The sequence below is a fragment of the Cimex lectularius genome, unplaced genomic scaffold (genome assembly GCF_000648675.2).
Source record: "Cimex lectularius strain Harlan isolate CLEC.00 unplaced genomic scaffold, Clec_2.1 scaffold304, whole genome shotgun sequence".
NCBI lineage: Eukaryota > Metazoa > Arthropoda > Insecta > Hemiptera > Cimicidae > Cimex > Cimex lectularius.
In genome coordinates, this window is record NW_019392948.1 from 170,405 (window position 1) to 185,749 (window position 15,345).

Here is a 15,345-nt window from a genome sequence, read left to right on the forward strand (position 1 = left end):
CGCTGACAGATAAAGAAAAACTGAGTTTAAAGAAAAATATTAATTTTCACTAACTTATGAATAAGTTTTTTGTGATCCCACATCTTAAAAAGAAAGAAAGCTTATTTTACCGTTAATAATAATTCAAAATTTTTGGACTATTGGCTAACTAATTGCTTATTTCTAATTAACGAATGGAATTCCAGAAGCTATTCCGGCAAATTAACCAAGGATCGCTAAGTGACAAATAGGATAGTCTAACGTAAATCATAATAATTATCAAATAAATGTAATGTAAAATATCTACCTGTAACCTGTCACAGACGCTGAAAGATAAAGAAAAACTGATGTTAACGAAAAATATTAATCTTCACTAACTTATGAATAAGGTTTTTGTGATCCCATATCTTATATGTATATGTATTTATTGTTTAGAACTTAGATACATTTCGGAGCATGTGGGGTTATTGTTTAAATAATTTTTCCAAACTATCTCCGATATTTTTGTTTTATTACCGCTCGGGACACTTATGTTTTCATCTCAACCAAAACCTTAAATATAAAGTATAATTAATTGAAATATTTAAACAGTATGATTTTAACCATAATGAATTTATAAGTTTCGCTTGCTAGAGTGTATGAAAACTATCATCCATTCATTCTATATTACAATTATAATTGTTCATGAATAAAATATAATACAGTAAGTATACGAATAAAATTTACATTTTCGGAGGAATTTGAAAGTTGAACTGTGTTTAAAGAAAGATTTTTAATGAGCCACTATGCCACGTTTATTTAAATAATATCATGTTCAAATATCCTGAAAGAAGGATCATCAAGAAGTTGACGGCTCACATTAGTAAGTTAAAGTTTAAAGTGGTTTCTCGATCCGGAAGATCACTCCCATTCCCAAAAGAGGCTGAGACCGGAAAATGACAGAATTTTGTGTCCCTTGTAGGATTCCTGGAGCAAGAAGACTTCGGGCGCTAAGTGCGTGGAATTTTCTTTGCCGCCCCCGCCTATTCTTCCAGCCGCCCCTGCCTGTTCCCTCTTCGGCCCCCTAAAGCGGAAAGTTGAGTTGGGCCGAAGGAAATTAATTTAACTCGGTGCCAAGTTTCGTCACTTCACCTCAACCCCTCCAGCGCACCCCTGGGGATTTGTAAAATTAGATTTCATCCAGAGCCCGGATAGAAAATCTTTCTGTTAGTACATTGTCTGAATCCGATAAGTGTAGAATGACTGGAACAAAGACGCAAACAAACTGGTTTTGACTTTCCCAAACAACCCGGTCAGAACTTTGTAGTAGTACGTAAATTAATTAAAACTGAAGAAAAGCCAAAAGCTAATACGCGTTTTTACTAGACAATAATTGAAACTTAAAAAATTTAAACAAAATCTATTTTTTGTAAATAACACGCAACGTTATTTACAGGAAAAATGTTTTATTTGCTAAATTTAATAAATCGTACATTCAAATTTAGATTGTTGACAAACGCTTTATATCACAATAAGTGCTAAAAAAGATAATTGATGTTCTTTTATCATTTACGATTTACAGTAACTGATTTGTGCTCAAAGGCATTGAATCTATAGTTAAGTTAGTGGTTAAATAAACGCCTTTTAGGATCATGATTGAATTGATGCTACCTGGATTAATGAGTTCTGGGATGAAAAGGACGACCGGCTCAATGGAAGGATGAAAGAGAAGATCGGTTTCAAATGGTGTAATGAAAAAAGTCAACCGGCCGGCCAGTTTCAAACTTTCGTCCTCTCAGCGGTCGTAAAAATATTTACACAAGTCCCCAATCAAACTTTCTCCAGCACCAGCGACGGCTTATTTATTGTACCAAAGATGTTTTCTATACAAATGTCACATTTAAGTAGGACAGATTTCTTGAAATATTTTGTTGCGACGCTTTCGTCTTCATTGTAGAATTTCATCTCAATAAAGATTCATTAATATAATAGTAAAATCTCACATACACATTTTTATTGATTAATTTTATGATATATACTTCCTTGACATGACGTCAGGTTCCAGGGTTTTATCACAAAGATGTCCTAGGTTAAAATCTAGATATTTCTAACATTCCTCCTCCAAAAACTTTCATTTTCTCACAACATTAAAAATGTTTATAGTTTATATGAAGGATACAATGCAAATATTGAATGTACAAACATATAAATATTATTTTTTATATGTGCAAACAAAGACATCCTTTGATGATTATTAGTTGAAAAAAAGAGGAGGTACCATTAGGATAATTCGACCGAACAAGGCCATACAGAACAGATCGCATCTCCTAATCGTTTAAATAAAAATAATTACAATGTAAATGCACAAAACAAATATATGTAAAACTTCAATATAAACTCAAAATTCAATATAATTAACCACATAATATTGTTTACTGTGGGCCGATAATTTATCGTTTCTATAAGGTAATTACTAATAAGTAATACACCATTTTGTGTGTTTATATTCAAAATGTTTGGTATTTCGTTCACTTTACATGATGAATAGTTTAGGATCAATATAATAGAATATTAAATCCATTACAGTTCGTGTTCCGATTGACCAATTAACTTTTTTCAAGTAATTAATCTTTATGAAAGGTATTGGTGTAATATATTAACAGTAAACCAAATAACACTGAAAACCTTCTAAAAAGACAAGAGTGGATTGTTTTATAATTCAAATTTGTTGACATAGTCACATTACTTTAAATCCTTTAGATTTAGATACTCGTACCTTAGTATCTAAATAGTATGAATATATAATTCTTTCACTCTCCTCCTTTCTCATTCACTATTTTGCTCTCTCCCCCCCCTCTCTCTCTCTCTCTCTCTCTCTCTCTCTCTCTCTCTCTCTCTCTCTCTCTCTCTCTCTCTTTCTCTTTCTCTTTCTCTCTCTCTTTCTCTTTCTCTCTCTCACTCTCTCTCTCTTTCTCTCTCTCTTTTTCTCTCTCTCACTTCCTCTCTCGCTCTCACTCTCTCTCTCTTTCTCTCTCTCTCACTCACTCTCTCTCTCTTTCTCTTTCTCTCTCTCTCCTCTCTCTCTCCTCTCTCTCTCTCTCTCTCTCTCTCTCTCTCTCTCTCTCTCTCTCTCTCCAAAACTTACGTTCATAATCTGAACATTAGGAATAAAAATAGGCATATCCTGGTTTTAAAGTATAAGACTCAAACGCTTAGTAACTCTTTTTTAGTAAAGGGGAGAAAAGTGTTCCCAAATTCACCGACTGAAATTCAAAAACGCAAAACTATAGAATGATTACAAAATCAATAAAATGTAATCTATGTTCTATGTATGTATAAAAATAATAGATAAAAAAATTTAAAAATTATAAATTAAATTAAGTAAATGAAAAATTAATGGTACAAAATGTCTCTTCATATGAACGTAAACATCACTACCTTAAAATTTAAAAAAAATTAATTTTATAATTTTCAAAATTTGTTCTTGTATGTAAATCAAAGTAATTGCTAACTTGTAAAATGATATCTCGAATAGCAATTTTTTTATATTTTTTTTTAAGAAGTGTTTGATATCTGGGTCTTCCTCGCCTACACATGTAAATATTTTATAAATAATTCTCTAAATAAGAAGAAAGTAACTTTTTTATTTATTTATTTTTGTTAAGTTAATTTTACATACATGGTTTTTATTAGATAATAATGTTTGGAAAAGAAATTGTTTTTGTGTGGATTGAGTATAGTAGAGTCATTGATATCTAACATTTTATTTCACGTTAGATGTAAGCGTGGTCCTAGAGACAAAATCTTGAATGATTTGTGTATAAATAAAACGGAAATTTCTGCCTCTCTGTCTGTCTGTCTGTCTCTCTCTCTCTCTCTCTCTCTCTCTCTCTCTCTCTCTCTCTCTCTCTCTCTCGCTCTCTCTCTCTTTCTCTCGTTTTTGCACGACAAAACGTCCGAATTGAAAATTCATATTTTCTCAGCCATTAAACCACAGACTTGGGCTAGGTCTCATAATTTAGAAAATTTTACGCTGAACAAGATGGACATTTTAAATAATTTCCTAGCTTCAGTTATTGATCAGTAGATTTAAAATGTCTGTTTTGCACTTTTGAAAACTTTAAATTGAGCTGTGGAGCCAAGAATTTGTCCTGGAACGGCGTCCTACAGCAATCGATAGGAAATTTTAATAAGCTTTCAATTGGTCACTTTCCACTTTGCCCGATTTCTCAACCTTTTTCGAGTTATTCGCGGTATATTGAATAATAACATACAATAACAAATGGTTTAGAAAATTATTTTTGTATGTAATATACTAAAAAGGTGTTTAATTTTAAAAATCAAATAAATTTTAACAATTAGCAACAAACCCCTCCAGGCTGATTTCACATCCGTGTCAGAGATTTGTAAAAATCTTATTTAACAAAACTTGTTTCTGTAAATAAAGGCATGTAAAAATTACAAAAATAATAGTAATAAAAAAATGTTTTAGTTTTAAAACATGTAAACACGTTAGTTAATTCAGTGTCCAAACAGATTCCAAAATAATGATATACAGCGTTGCATAAAAAAGCAGGGCGGCTGTGTCTTATAATATAAACAAAGTAAAAGATAGTTTAAACGAGAGTTTCTTTTATTTAAAATCGCTTTGATCTTCATACATCCAAGTAGCCCGTTCTTGGGGTTAATTCGGAGATGAAAGACCTCTGTGATTTTTGTTTCGCCACTTTAATTATTCTGTCTCCCCTTTTACCGCATGCATGGAAATTAAACACATTTTCATTAACACAGAAAAACCCACAATTTTTTCACCTTTATTCTACGTGTAAAATACTTTTCCGTTTCCATTTTTACGAATCATTTACATTAGAATTATTTAGTTTCATGTGGTTTTTGATAATATGAATTCCAATTCAAACATATATTGAATAAGTCAATTCCCTATATACCTCGCTTTATAAATTTTCATTACATTTTACATAGGAACAATATTTATTATTGCAAAGAAACAAACTGTTGCAAGGTGAATAGGACAAAAACATTTGTTTTATTAGTTTTTATTGAATTCCTTGTAAATTTGATAAAGAATCTTGTAACATATTTAAAGGGCATATGCTCATGTCAAAAAAGAAAGAAAGCAAATTTTACCGTTAATATTAATTCAAAATTTTGGGACTATTGGCTAACTAATTGCTTATTTCTAATTAACGAATGTAATTCCAGGAACTATTCCGGTAAATTAGCTAGTGATCGCTAGGTGGAAAATTGTAAAGTGTAAAGTAAATCATAATAATTATCGAATAAATTCATAGATAAGACTCATTTTCACGGAGTGCAATAAATCAGGATTTAAGGCAAAACCAATTTAATGATCAGTAATTTAAAAAGTTTTGATAATGTATGGTTGTACAAACTCGAATTTCTAGTTGTCTGAAAAAAAGCTTGTTTTAAACACAAATTTCATGTAATGCGTTATAAAGAGCCAATAGAATACAAAAGCAGCTACATGTTTTACTTGAAAAAATAAGTAATATATTTAAACAACTTCATTTTGGAGTATTTTTTTTTTTTGTTTTTTTAAATTAATGGTTATGTTAGGAAAAACGTTATCTATTTTATAATATATGATAAAAAAAAACATCATTTCAAAATTACACCAAAAAAACGTAAACCTCATTGTTGTTAGTTTAGTTATGTCGAAATATAATGATGGCTTTTTACGAGTTTCTCGCCATAGTAAACAATGTTAGTTAGATTAGACAAAATAACAAGCATGAACATACTGAATGAACTTGAAAAATTTTAAGGCTAAATGTACCCCAAATAATTATAAATCAAATCTAAAAGTTAGCTTGGAGGTAAGCACTGCTTCCGCAAATTTTCCTGGTCTCTGATTTTTGTACCATTCGTTTTCCGATCTGTAATCAGATTTATTGGCCCTATCATCATAGAATTCATGCTAATTGGCTTACTAAACTTTTTAACAAAAAATACGGTAATGCCGTAGGATCAGGGTGAAACGTTTATGTCAGCGGGCCGATTTAAGGCAGTATTGGATTGAACGAAACATTGACTGCCCATCAGATTTGATTTTAATATATAACAGACATTGCAAGATTCATGGTCCTTACTTCGACTAATAATCTTCTTTTTTTTCAAAATGACTAATAATCAAAAACAATTTTGTTTACAGTCGGTGATTTGAAGAATAAGAGATATAAGGCATTATATCAATATCAATGTGTTTAGTGATTATAAAGTCAATAGTATTAGTATTGCCTAGAGTACATAAGCACATTATCTTTTACTCAAAAGTAATGTTGATTATGTACATGCTATACATTATACAATTGAACATGAAATTCTAAAAAATACTCAAATATTAAAGATTTTATTATTTTTTATGTAAAAGTTTTGTAAACCAATTATCGCGAATTCTATGATTGTAAGGATACTAAATCCGTTTACAGAACATAAAAATTTGTATTAGTAAAGAAATAAGATGTCAAATAAATTTTCATCATTTTGGTATACCACGTGGTGGAAGATAAACGCACTATAGAAGGTTTAAGGGAATTAATAATTAAAAGCTCGTATATTACAGTACTTTCCTAAAAGATTATTATTTAAAAGTACAGCCATCGACTAAGGTATTAAAAATTATAATTTTAAATTAATTAAGGTTTTGGTTGAGATAAAAAAGTCAGTGTCACAAGCGGGATTCGAACCCACGACCTTTGGCTAAATACGCCGCTGCTCTACCACTTGAGCTATCGTGACCTCGATCCACTCGGACACCAACTCTCCATCTCAACCTACAACCGTTCGAATTTTCCCTCTTTTTGACATTTCGAAATGTCGTATAATCGGATTCTCAGCGACTTATGAAGTGGCCACGGGAGCAGTTTCGTGAAGTGATATTTCTTTTCCTTTTTAAATATTAATCCATTTACGTTTTCGTTGTCAATTGACCAAGTTACCTTTTGCAATCAATTAATTATTTTTTCTAAGGTCTTGGATGAGATAAAAAAGTCAGGGTCAGGAGTGGGATTCGAACCCACAACCTTCGGCTATATACGCCCCTACTCTACCACTTGAGCTATCGTGACTTCGATCCTCTCGGACACCAACTCTTGACTTCTATATAAATTCGATGGCTATATATTTCTTTGCCATAATTTCTAATGTATAAACTTCATATGCAAACACAATAGTATATTTTCCTTCCTAAATCAAATATTTTGGCAACTTTATGCTTAAAACCGATGATTAAACAAGAATATGCGTGGAATACTTTTAATACTTTTATCCATCTAACGTTGAAAATTGCCCTATAAAACTTTTAAAACCAATTAATAGATGAAATCTAAGAGGAATACATTTTTACAAACCTACCCATATTTTATTCTAATTAATTAATTAATCTTTAATTAAGGTTTTTGGTTAGGATGAAAAAGTCAGTGTCTCGAGCTGGATTCGAACCCACGACCTTCGGCTAAATACGCCGCTGCTCTACTACTTAGCTATCGTGACTTCGATCCACCCGTACACTAACTTCCCACCTCAACCCCACCTTTTGAATTTTCCTGCTATTTTACAATTTTTCAAATTCAAAAGGTTGGGTTGAGATGGGAAGTTAGTGTCCGGGTGGATCGAAGTCACGGTAGCTCAAGTGGTAGAGCAGCGGAGTATTTAGCCGAAGGTCGTGGGTTCGAATCCCGCTTTTGACACTGACTTTTTTATCTCAACCAAAATCTTAATTAATTGAAAAGAATTTATTTGGTCAAGCTGACCTCAAAACCTAATTAAAAAATAATAACGACTTACACTAATGAAATATTATCTCTTTTATAAATCAGAGCAATATAAAGATTAGCTTCGACAATAAATAATATGCTAGATATAGCTAAATACATAAATATTTGGCTCTGCACCGATTAACATATCTTCGACTTTTATCTAAATGGTAAAACTGTAATTTTTTAATAAGGCCTTCTATTATTAACAATAATACTGCCATAATATGGGCCTTTTTTAATTAAAAATTATTTCTTTTGTTCTTGCTTTTATAATAAATTCGATATTTGTACAAAAAAATGTACTTTAAAACTTTACAATTAATTAAGGTTTTTAGTTGAGATGAAAATTGTAAAGTATTAATTGGTCAAGCGGACCACGAAATTGGTGAATTTAAAGTACTTTAAAACGTTTTCTGTTTATTTAGTCATTTGGTGTTTTAGTTTGCGTTTATTTAGCTGTTTGTTCTAGTAGGTGTGCAGATGGAGAAAACATCATACGATGTGGCAGCTATTATTATCATTACTGTCTGTCATTTTGTAAATAGACCAAAAATGAACTCTACGAATCGTTAAATTATCTTCTATCCGTACTATATCATTCTAACAACCAATTTCTAATAAACGAAAACAGAAATATATATTATAGTAAAATTGTGAATTGTGTGGTAAGTGTAGCATATCGTAAGTGCCGGTATATATTAAATTTCTCCACAACCGCGTTTAACGAATCTGACTCCGCCTCACTTAATATCGGCAAAACTTATTATTCCCACCCATCAGTCCTGTCTTTTTGATAGCGTGGGTACGCTCTGCGACGAGAAAAAAAACCCACAGACTCGAAAAAAAACTACCCCGACATAACTCCAGAGAAATCCCTGGGCAAACTTTACTCGGCAATTGCGAATAAATCAAAGCCGTGCAAATCTAATTACGTTGTATACGTCAGAAGTTGCCGCCCCTCCAGGTGTTTTATGCAGGAGTTAGACAAAAAAGCATTTATTCAAGTATGAAAGAGACTGTTAAACTTCAAGAAACGCCTCATTCCTCCTCTGAAGCAATAAAAGCAGTTTTTAGTGGGACTATAAACTCTGAGGGGATTACTTCATGATCTTTCGACCTCAACTTTATATATAACCTTCCTTTTCAAAGTGATCGCCAATCTTACAAATACAAAGAGTGAAAATTCGTAGAAAAGTATAAATCAAAATATTACCTGGATTAAGACCGTGGCTTGAGAAAACCAATGTAAATCCCAGAACCATGTACCAAATCAGCCAGACCTAAAAGAAAATATATAAATTAACTTTTAAATAAAGTTAATAATAAAAATACTTTACATATGTATCAATACTTTAATACCAATAAATTGCATGAACAATGAAGTGCGTTCCAACCTTTCTAGCCCGAAAAGAGTCCTACCCTCCCGCGAAAACCATTTATAATGAAAAAAAAGATATTCGACGGGAACACACAATATTAATTTTTTTTTTACGTTTAATAAATAAATAACCTGAAGTATTAAAGTGGGTATTAAGTGAGATTAGGACTTCAAAGCAAAGATTAAAATGCTTTCTTGAAAACAACAATTAAAATTGAGTCCTATCTTTTATAAACATCCGTGATTTTTTTGCAAAAATTTTCATCATTCACTAATATGTAACTTAAGTTTCCCAGAGTGGTATTTATTGTAACGCCATGTAACTTGTTCATACCTAGTAAAACTCTTGTTTTACTACTGTCTATAAAAATTAGGATTTGTTAATTTATTTAATAAAAGAAAATTGTATATAATATCTAATTATATAATAAAATTATGATTTCGAACCAGGTTCAACGCAAAAGTTTTTAAACATGACCTAGTTTTGAAACCCAAATTAAAACAGGGGTCTTATTTAAAAAAAATTAAGTAGGGCACATTTTATGTCATAAAAACAACGACGAAATTTAAAAAAAAAATTTATCACAAGGGTGCATTCTTGGTCCCATCCTTTATTGTATTTATTGCTGACCTACCTACATACTCTAATACTAATAACTACCTACCGCAATTTTTTCCTATACAAACTATCTCCAACATCCAAGAACACCTTGAGATTATCGAAGACTGGTGGAAAAGCGGAGGACAAGACTGAACGAAGAAAAACGTACTCAGCGTACGTTCACATTGAGAAAACTGTCTTGCCCTCCATTGTACATCAACAGCAAAGAGGTACCATTCTTATCTTTTTGTTTAATTGAAATTTACAACTGTTAACTTCAACAACCAAATAAACAGTTTGACAGAAAAAAATTGACTTATCACGAGCGGAGAAGTCACTCAGTAGTAACACTTCGACGTAAAAACTTGTCACTCGCTATCACTCGAGTTAAGATAACAAGGCAATCGGCTTTTCAGTCGGCAGTGTGGAGTATCGGGAAGTATGGTAGAGGAAAGTTGGGTTACTAAGGGATTGGGATGACATGTGAGTGAGGAGTGATATTTGTTGTATTTTGATTTAATGGCGTGGGAAACAAAAGGCATTTTGAGATCATGATGAAGGGCATGATTGGACACATAAAAAGGAGCATTTGTAATACAACGGAGAATTGTGGACTGGAAGGATTGGATTCGATAAGAGTTGAATAATTTGAGCTCATATAGAGAATAAGCTGAGCCTCATATTTCCATACAGTAAGACCCAGTCGGTTTGAGTAAGTTGTTGTAGATTAGTCTTTTATATTAAGGGATGGTTTGGATGGTCTGTCTAAAAGTCGAGAAAGAAGTTCGTATTTCTCTTGAGTACTTGTCGTTTAAGACTAGTATGCACATTCCACATGAGGCGTTTGTCGATGTATAGTCCTAAGTAGTGAACACGATTTTGTCTTGAATAGAGGAACACGGTTGAGGTATGCAGGAAGAAGGATCGCACGCCGGAATATGAAATTAATGTAGTGGCATTTATTTTTATTCTCCGTTTTTTAAGCCAAGGCTCAAGGGTGGTAAGGTGAGACTGTCGGGAAAAAACAGCCTGGACAGGATCATCGTGGGTAAACAGGATTGCAGTGGCATCTGCAAATGTGAACAAGGAAGTATTTAGGTGATTAGATATGCCAGCAGTATATAGTACGTAAAAAATTGTGGACCAAGTTCTCTATATTGGGGAACTCCTGCGGTGATTGGAAAAAACCGTACAACTTCCATTCAAATAGAACTGTACATAGACAGCAGACTGACAAGGAATCCACATACAAGACTTAAGAGACAACAACTCAACAGAAGACCTGGGCAACCACGAAGGCTTCAATACCAAAAGGCTTGACCGCCAAAACAAAAATCTTCTGCTACCGCTTAGGCCATACAGAGTGGAATTGTGAGTTCTGCCAAGATATCCAACATGCAGGTTATCCTTTCCTTCCCTGTAAAGTTCTCAGACAAATCGACAAAGTTCTTTGTTACGCCACTAACCTCACTATCCACAACGACCTCATCCTTCGTTTGATCAATGAACCTATCCGTTCCATTTTTCAAAAGTTTCACACCAACCTCTCGATCTATCTAACCTTACTGCCCCCTGCCCTCTCCCGACACATGCCTATCCCGAGAACCCGCCATGTTGCTTTAATCGACGATAGCCTCGAAACCGCTTTGCCCTTTAATCCGTTAGGCTGAGTGCCAACATTGGCTGGTTTCTCGTCGCATGTGTCTTACTAGTCAGCTCTGGCATTAGTTTAATGTTTTGACCGTAGGAAAAAGGAATTGTAATCTCCATTTGTTACATGTACGAATAAGTGTAGGGTTCAAATAAAAAAGGAGGTTAGAGAGGTTGGACTTCTACCGTGAGACACCCTCTAATCATATATATATATATATATATATATATATATATATATAAAACAGGCACAAAATATATACAAAGTCAACGAGCAATAATCCAACTACGCCACTAACTTTGCCAATTTTTTTACTAAATTTACTAATTAACGTGCAATGTTATAAAAAATTGTACATTCTTAAAAAAAGTAAATGACCAAGATCTCAATAAACAACAAGAATAAATCAAAAAACTTAGACATAATCCCTTAAAGGCACAAAACGACAAATATAACTCTGAAAAATCCCTCCATCTTTCACGAGTTTTTAGGAAGGAATCTAACAATTTAAAATTACGCAATGAGGGTCGGGTTAAGTCGAACACACCGAACCGACCAAAACAAATAGTATAGAAATACCAAAATGACCGGCAAGGACCAAGCGGCACTTTATTCCACTTCCTTTTGTACAAGCAAATATTGTAAAAATGCTTATTTTTCAAAACTTTGTTTCTGGTTGTTAAAGATATCAGTATTATTTTGTCTGTCTTTGATAAAAACCTACATGATATTGCATGCAATAAGAATAATCTTTGTAGTACCATATAACACCATACTATAAGATAAATCCAACTCTTTTAAAGGTAGGCTTAAAACTTTATCTTTAAATTTAATCCTCTACCAAACAGTCTGAGGATTTACATATTTATCGAAGGTGTTGATAACTCTCGAGAAAATTACAAGAAGATCCCGTCCAATTTGCATAATCCATCACACCAAATGGAAAAAGAATCTGCTGTTTTGAATATAACTTCGACCGATAAGAACGTACAACTTTTTCGTATTAGATTTAAACCCCTGGAAAAGAAACAAGAGATTGATTTTCTTTCTTAAAATAATACATTCAAATCGAAAACGATACTGTTGTGCGATTTACTTAAGTAAACATGACGTTTATTTTGCAAGTGCTAATTTTATGAGATGATACTAAAACCTTAATTACACCCATGCTAATGTCCAGCCCGCGCGCAATGTTTCAACTTAATGGGAAAGGAATTGCTGCATTATACCTACTATGCAAATGCGGACAATTGTGCAGGCTTTAACTTGCAGGAAGTCAACTATGGCCAGTTTTCAGAGAGAGAGAGAGAGACAACACGCTGTATGTTTACGCATCACTGGTAATCTGATGTATGTATTATGTCGATGATGAACAATACATTACATATAATTACAAATATTTTCATGAATAAAATTAGTGCTAACAATATTTAAAACCAAATGCTCACGAAATTTTATGTTTTATAATTAATATTTTGAAAAACAATTTAATAACGTGAAATGCGAAAAAGATAAAGATTTAAGGTAAATAATGATTCCCGCGCATATCAGCAAAATTTACTACGGTTGACATTTGGTCGGGAACACGACAAATAAACTGATTATTTTTTGTCCAGCTCGAAGGAGGACTGGAGACCACCAGTGACAGGTTCAGAACCGGTCGAATGTCGCCGAGGCCGATCGGAAATAGATTCGGTTGTGATTTCCACGAGTGAAAACCAGGTTAATATTGGCTTTTTCTCTGTCGTGGATCTGAACTCGAAAGGAGATTCTTTCTTTACGTGGTCTGGATCGAATATAAAGACTCCTCTTTATCAGCAGTAATAACACCGTATATAACATGTTCGGTTATTGTAAAAAAAGCTTTTATGCCGATGAAATTTTTATCTCAAAAATCCAAGCAATCTGGTTTATGAAAGAAATCATAACAACTGTAAACAGGCATTGAATTTGCGAAACCCAATTCTACAAAATAAATGAAAATGGCATAAACATATACGAATTGTTTTGTTCAAAAACAATTTTTGTGGCCTTCTTCACTGATGGTGTGTTTTCTTTTTTACATCTTTATATCAAATATCAGCTAATATTTATTATCCTTCATATTTTTTCTTATCCTAGGTAAAACAACAAATCTGATGGTATATAACAACTACATTATATTTAGTGGTCTGATTGACCAAATTATTTCTTTCAATTAATTATTCTTTGTATATAAGGTCTTGTTTGAAATGAAAAAGTTAATGTCAAGAGCGGGATTCGAACACACGACCTTCAGCTCACTACGCTGCTGCTCTAACCACTTGGAAGCCACGATGGCTCAAGTGGTTAGACCAGCAGCGTATTGAGCCGAAGGTCGTGGGTTCGAATCCCGGTCGTGTGACTAACTTTTTCATTTCAACCAAGACCTTACATACAAAGAATAATATATAATAATCTTGAATTTAGTTTAAAACATAATCTGGTGAATTTGGTTACATGAAAAAACATAAAACTATGTTTTAAAAAACTATTTCAATTACCTAAATAATTTTTTCACGGTTCCTAGGGTTCCTTGTGGAAAAAACACAAGGACACATATCTAATATTTTTCGACCTTGTATCAGTAAAAAATTTCATTAAAATCAGCGATTCTGTTCCATATCCTGTCCTCATATTTAATTGTAGATATTTCAAGAGAACAAGAAAAACAACAAATTATTTAGTACTAAGAATTATTTATTCAGTAATGTCCATGGTGCTCTATGACAATTTTCCATCTTTCAGTCATTATCATGATTTCAGGTTTGTAAATCATTAGATCTTTAGGTGGAAAAAATCGACTTAGGTTTTATTTGACATTATAAAGGTGCTAATTGTTCGCTTGTAAGAGAAATTTGCAAAAAACGATACAAAAGTAAATAGGAATGACCGAGGTCAGAACACAACCGTGGATGTGATAACATCCCCACTAAGCTCCCAAAATTTTTACAGAGTAGCCAAGTATTTTCGTGGCTTTGATTATCTTACTGAAACCAAACAACTTTTCGGTTTGTCAATTCTGGTAATTTAGCTTGGTTAATTGATGCGCGATAGAATAATTTCAAAATATTAATTTCATAGATAGTTTAAAAATAGGCACGGCATTACACCTGACTAAATTTTTTTTTTGTGATATCAACGTTGCGACCTGTTTTTAGCATATTTCATTGTTGTATTTTTAAAATGTTTTAGTTGCTTTTCAATATATGCACATAAAAGAAAATGTTTCTTCCCAATTATCGACTTTGATTTGATTGATAGTGATTTCATTATTGATTATACTTATTATAAGTTTAATGTTGACATAAAAATTGTGATTTGTTTACTTATTAAATAATTAAGAATTTACTTATTAAATAGTTATTTCTGTCAAAAATGTTCTAAAAGTTTAATGTTCTAAATGACATATATAACAAACTAACGAGAGTAATCAAAGTCGAAGTTTTGAAGGAATCACTTAGCGTTCTTTGCCGAGAAGTTTTAGTACAGATAGAATAGCAGTTTAGTGGAGATAGAATGGCACAATTACTGCCGTCATAAGTTAATATCCCACCGCTTTCCCGTATTTCCTGAAATAGAACGCCAGTTAAAAGTAGCCTCGTTGCAGCGTAGTTGTCTCGTATTGACTTTTCATTTTCCTCCATTTTCTGGTTTTCTCCTCGTAAATACAGCTAAAGTGTGGATATTTTATTTTTGAGAAAGTGTCGGTGAAGAAAACCTCTTGATTACGTCTATAGAATGAAAGCGGGAAAAATTGCAAAGTGCTTCGAATTTCTTTTTTCTTGTTTTTTTTTTATTATGAAGAGATAAACGTTAAAGAATGATATTCAATTTGGCAATAACACGGGTGGATATATATGTTTTAGGATGTTTTATGTTTTATTATTGTTACTGTTTATTATGTTTTGCTCAAAAAGGGAAATTTGGGATAATTTAA

At 32.5% G+C, this 15,345-nt stretch overlaps 1 protein-coding gene across 2 annotated transcripts in view; it reads right to left on the bottom strand.

Annotated features, from left to right (window-relative positions):
* Positions 1 to 15,345, bottom strand: part of LOC106669466 (suppressor of lurcher protein 1-like) — a 186,559-nt gene that overhangs the window by 138,393 nt on the left and 32,821 nt on the right. For both annotated transcript variants that reach the window (XM_024229450.1, XM_024229449.1), the window contains exon 3: positions 8,971 to 9,037. In XM_024229450.1, coding sequence (XP_024085218.1) covers positions 8,971 to 9,037 — 67 coding nt within the window. The remainder of the gene's footprint in view (positions 1 to 8,970; positions 9,038 to 15,345) is intronic.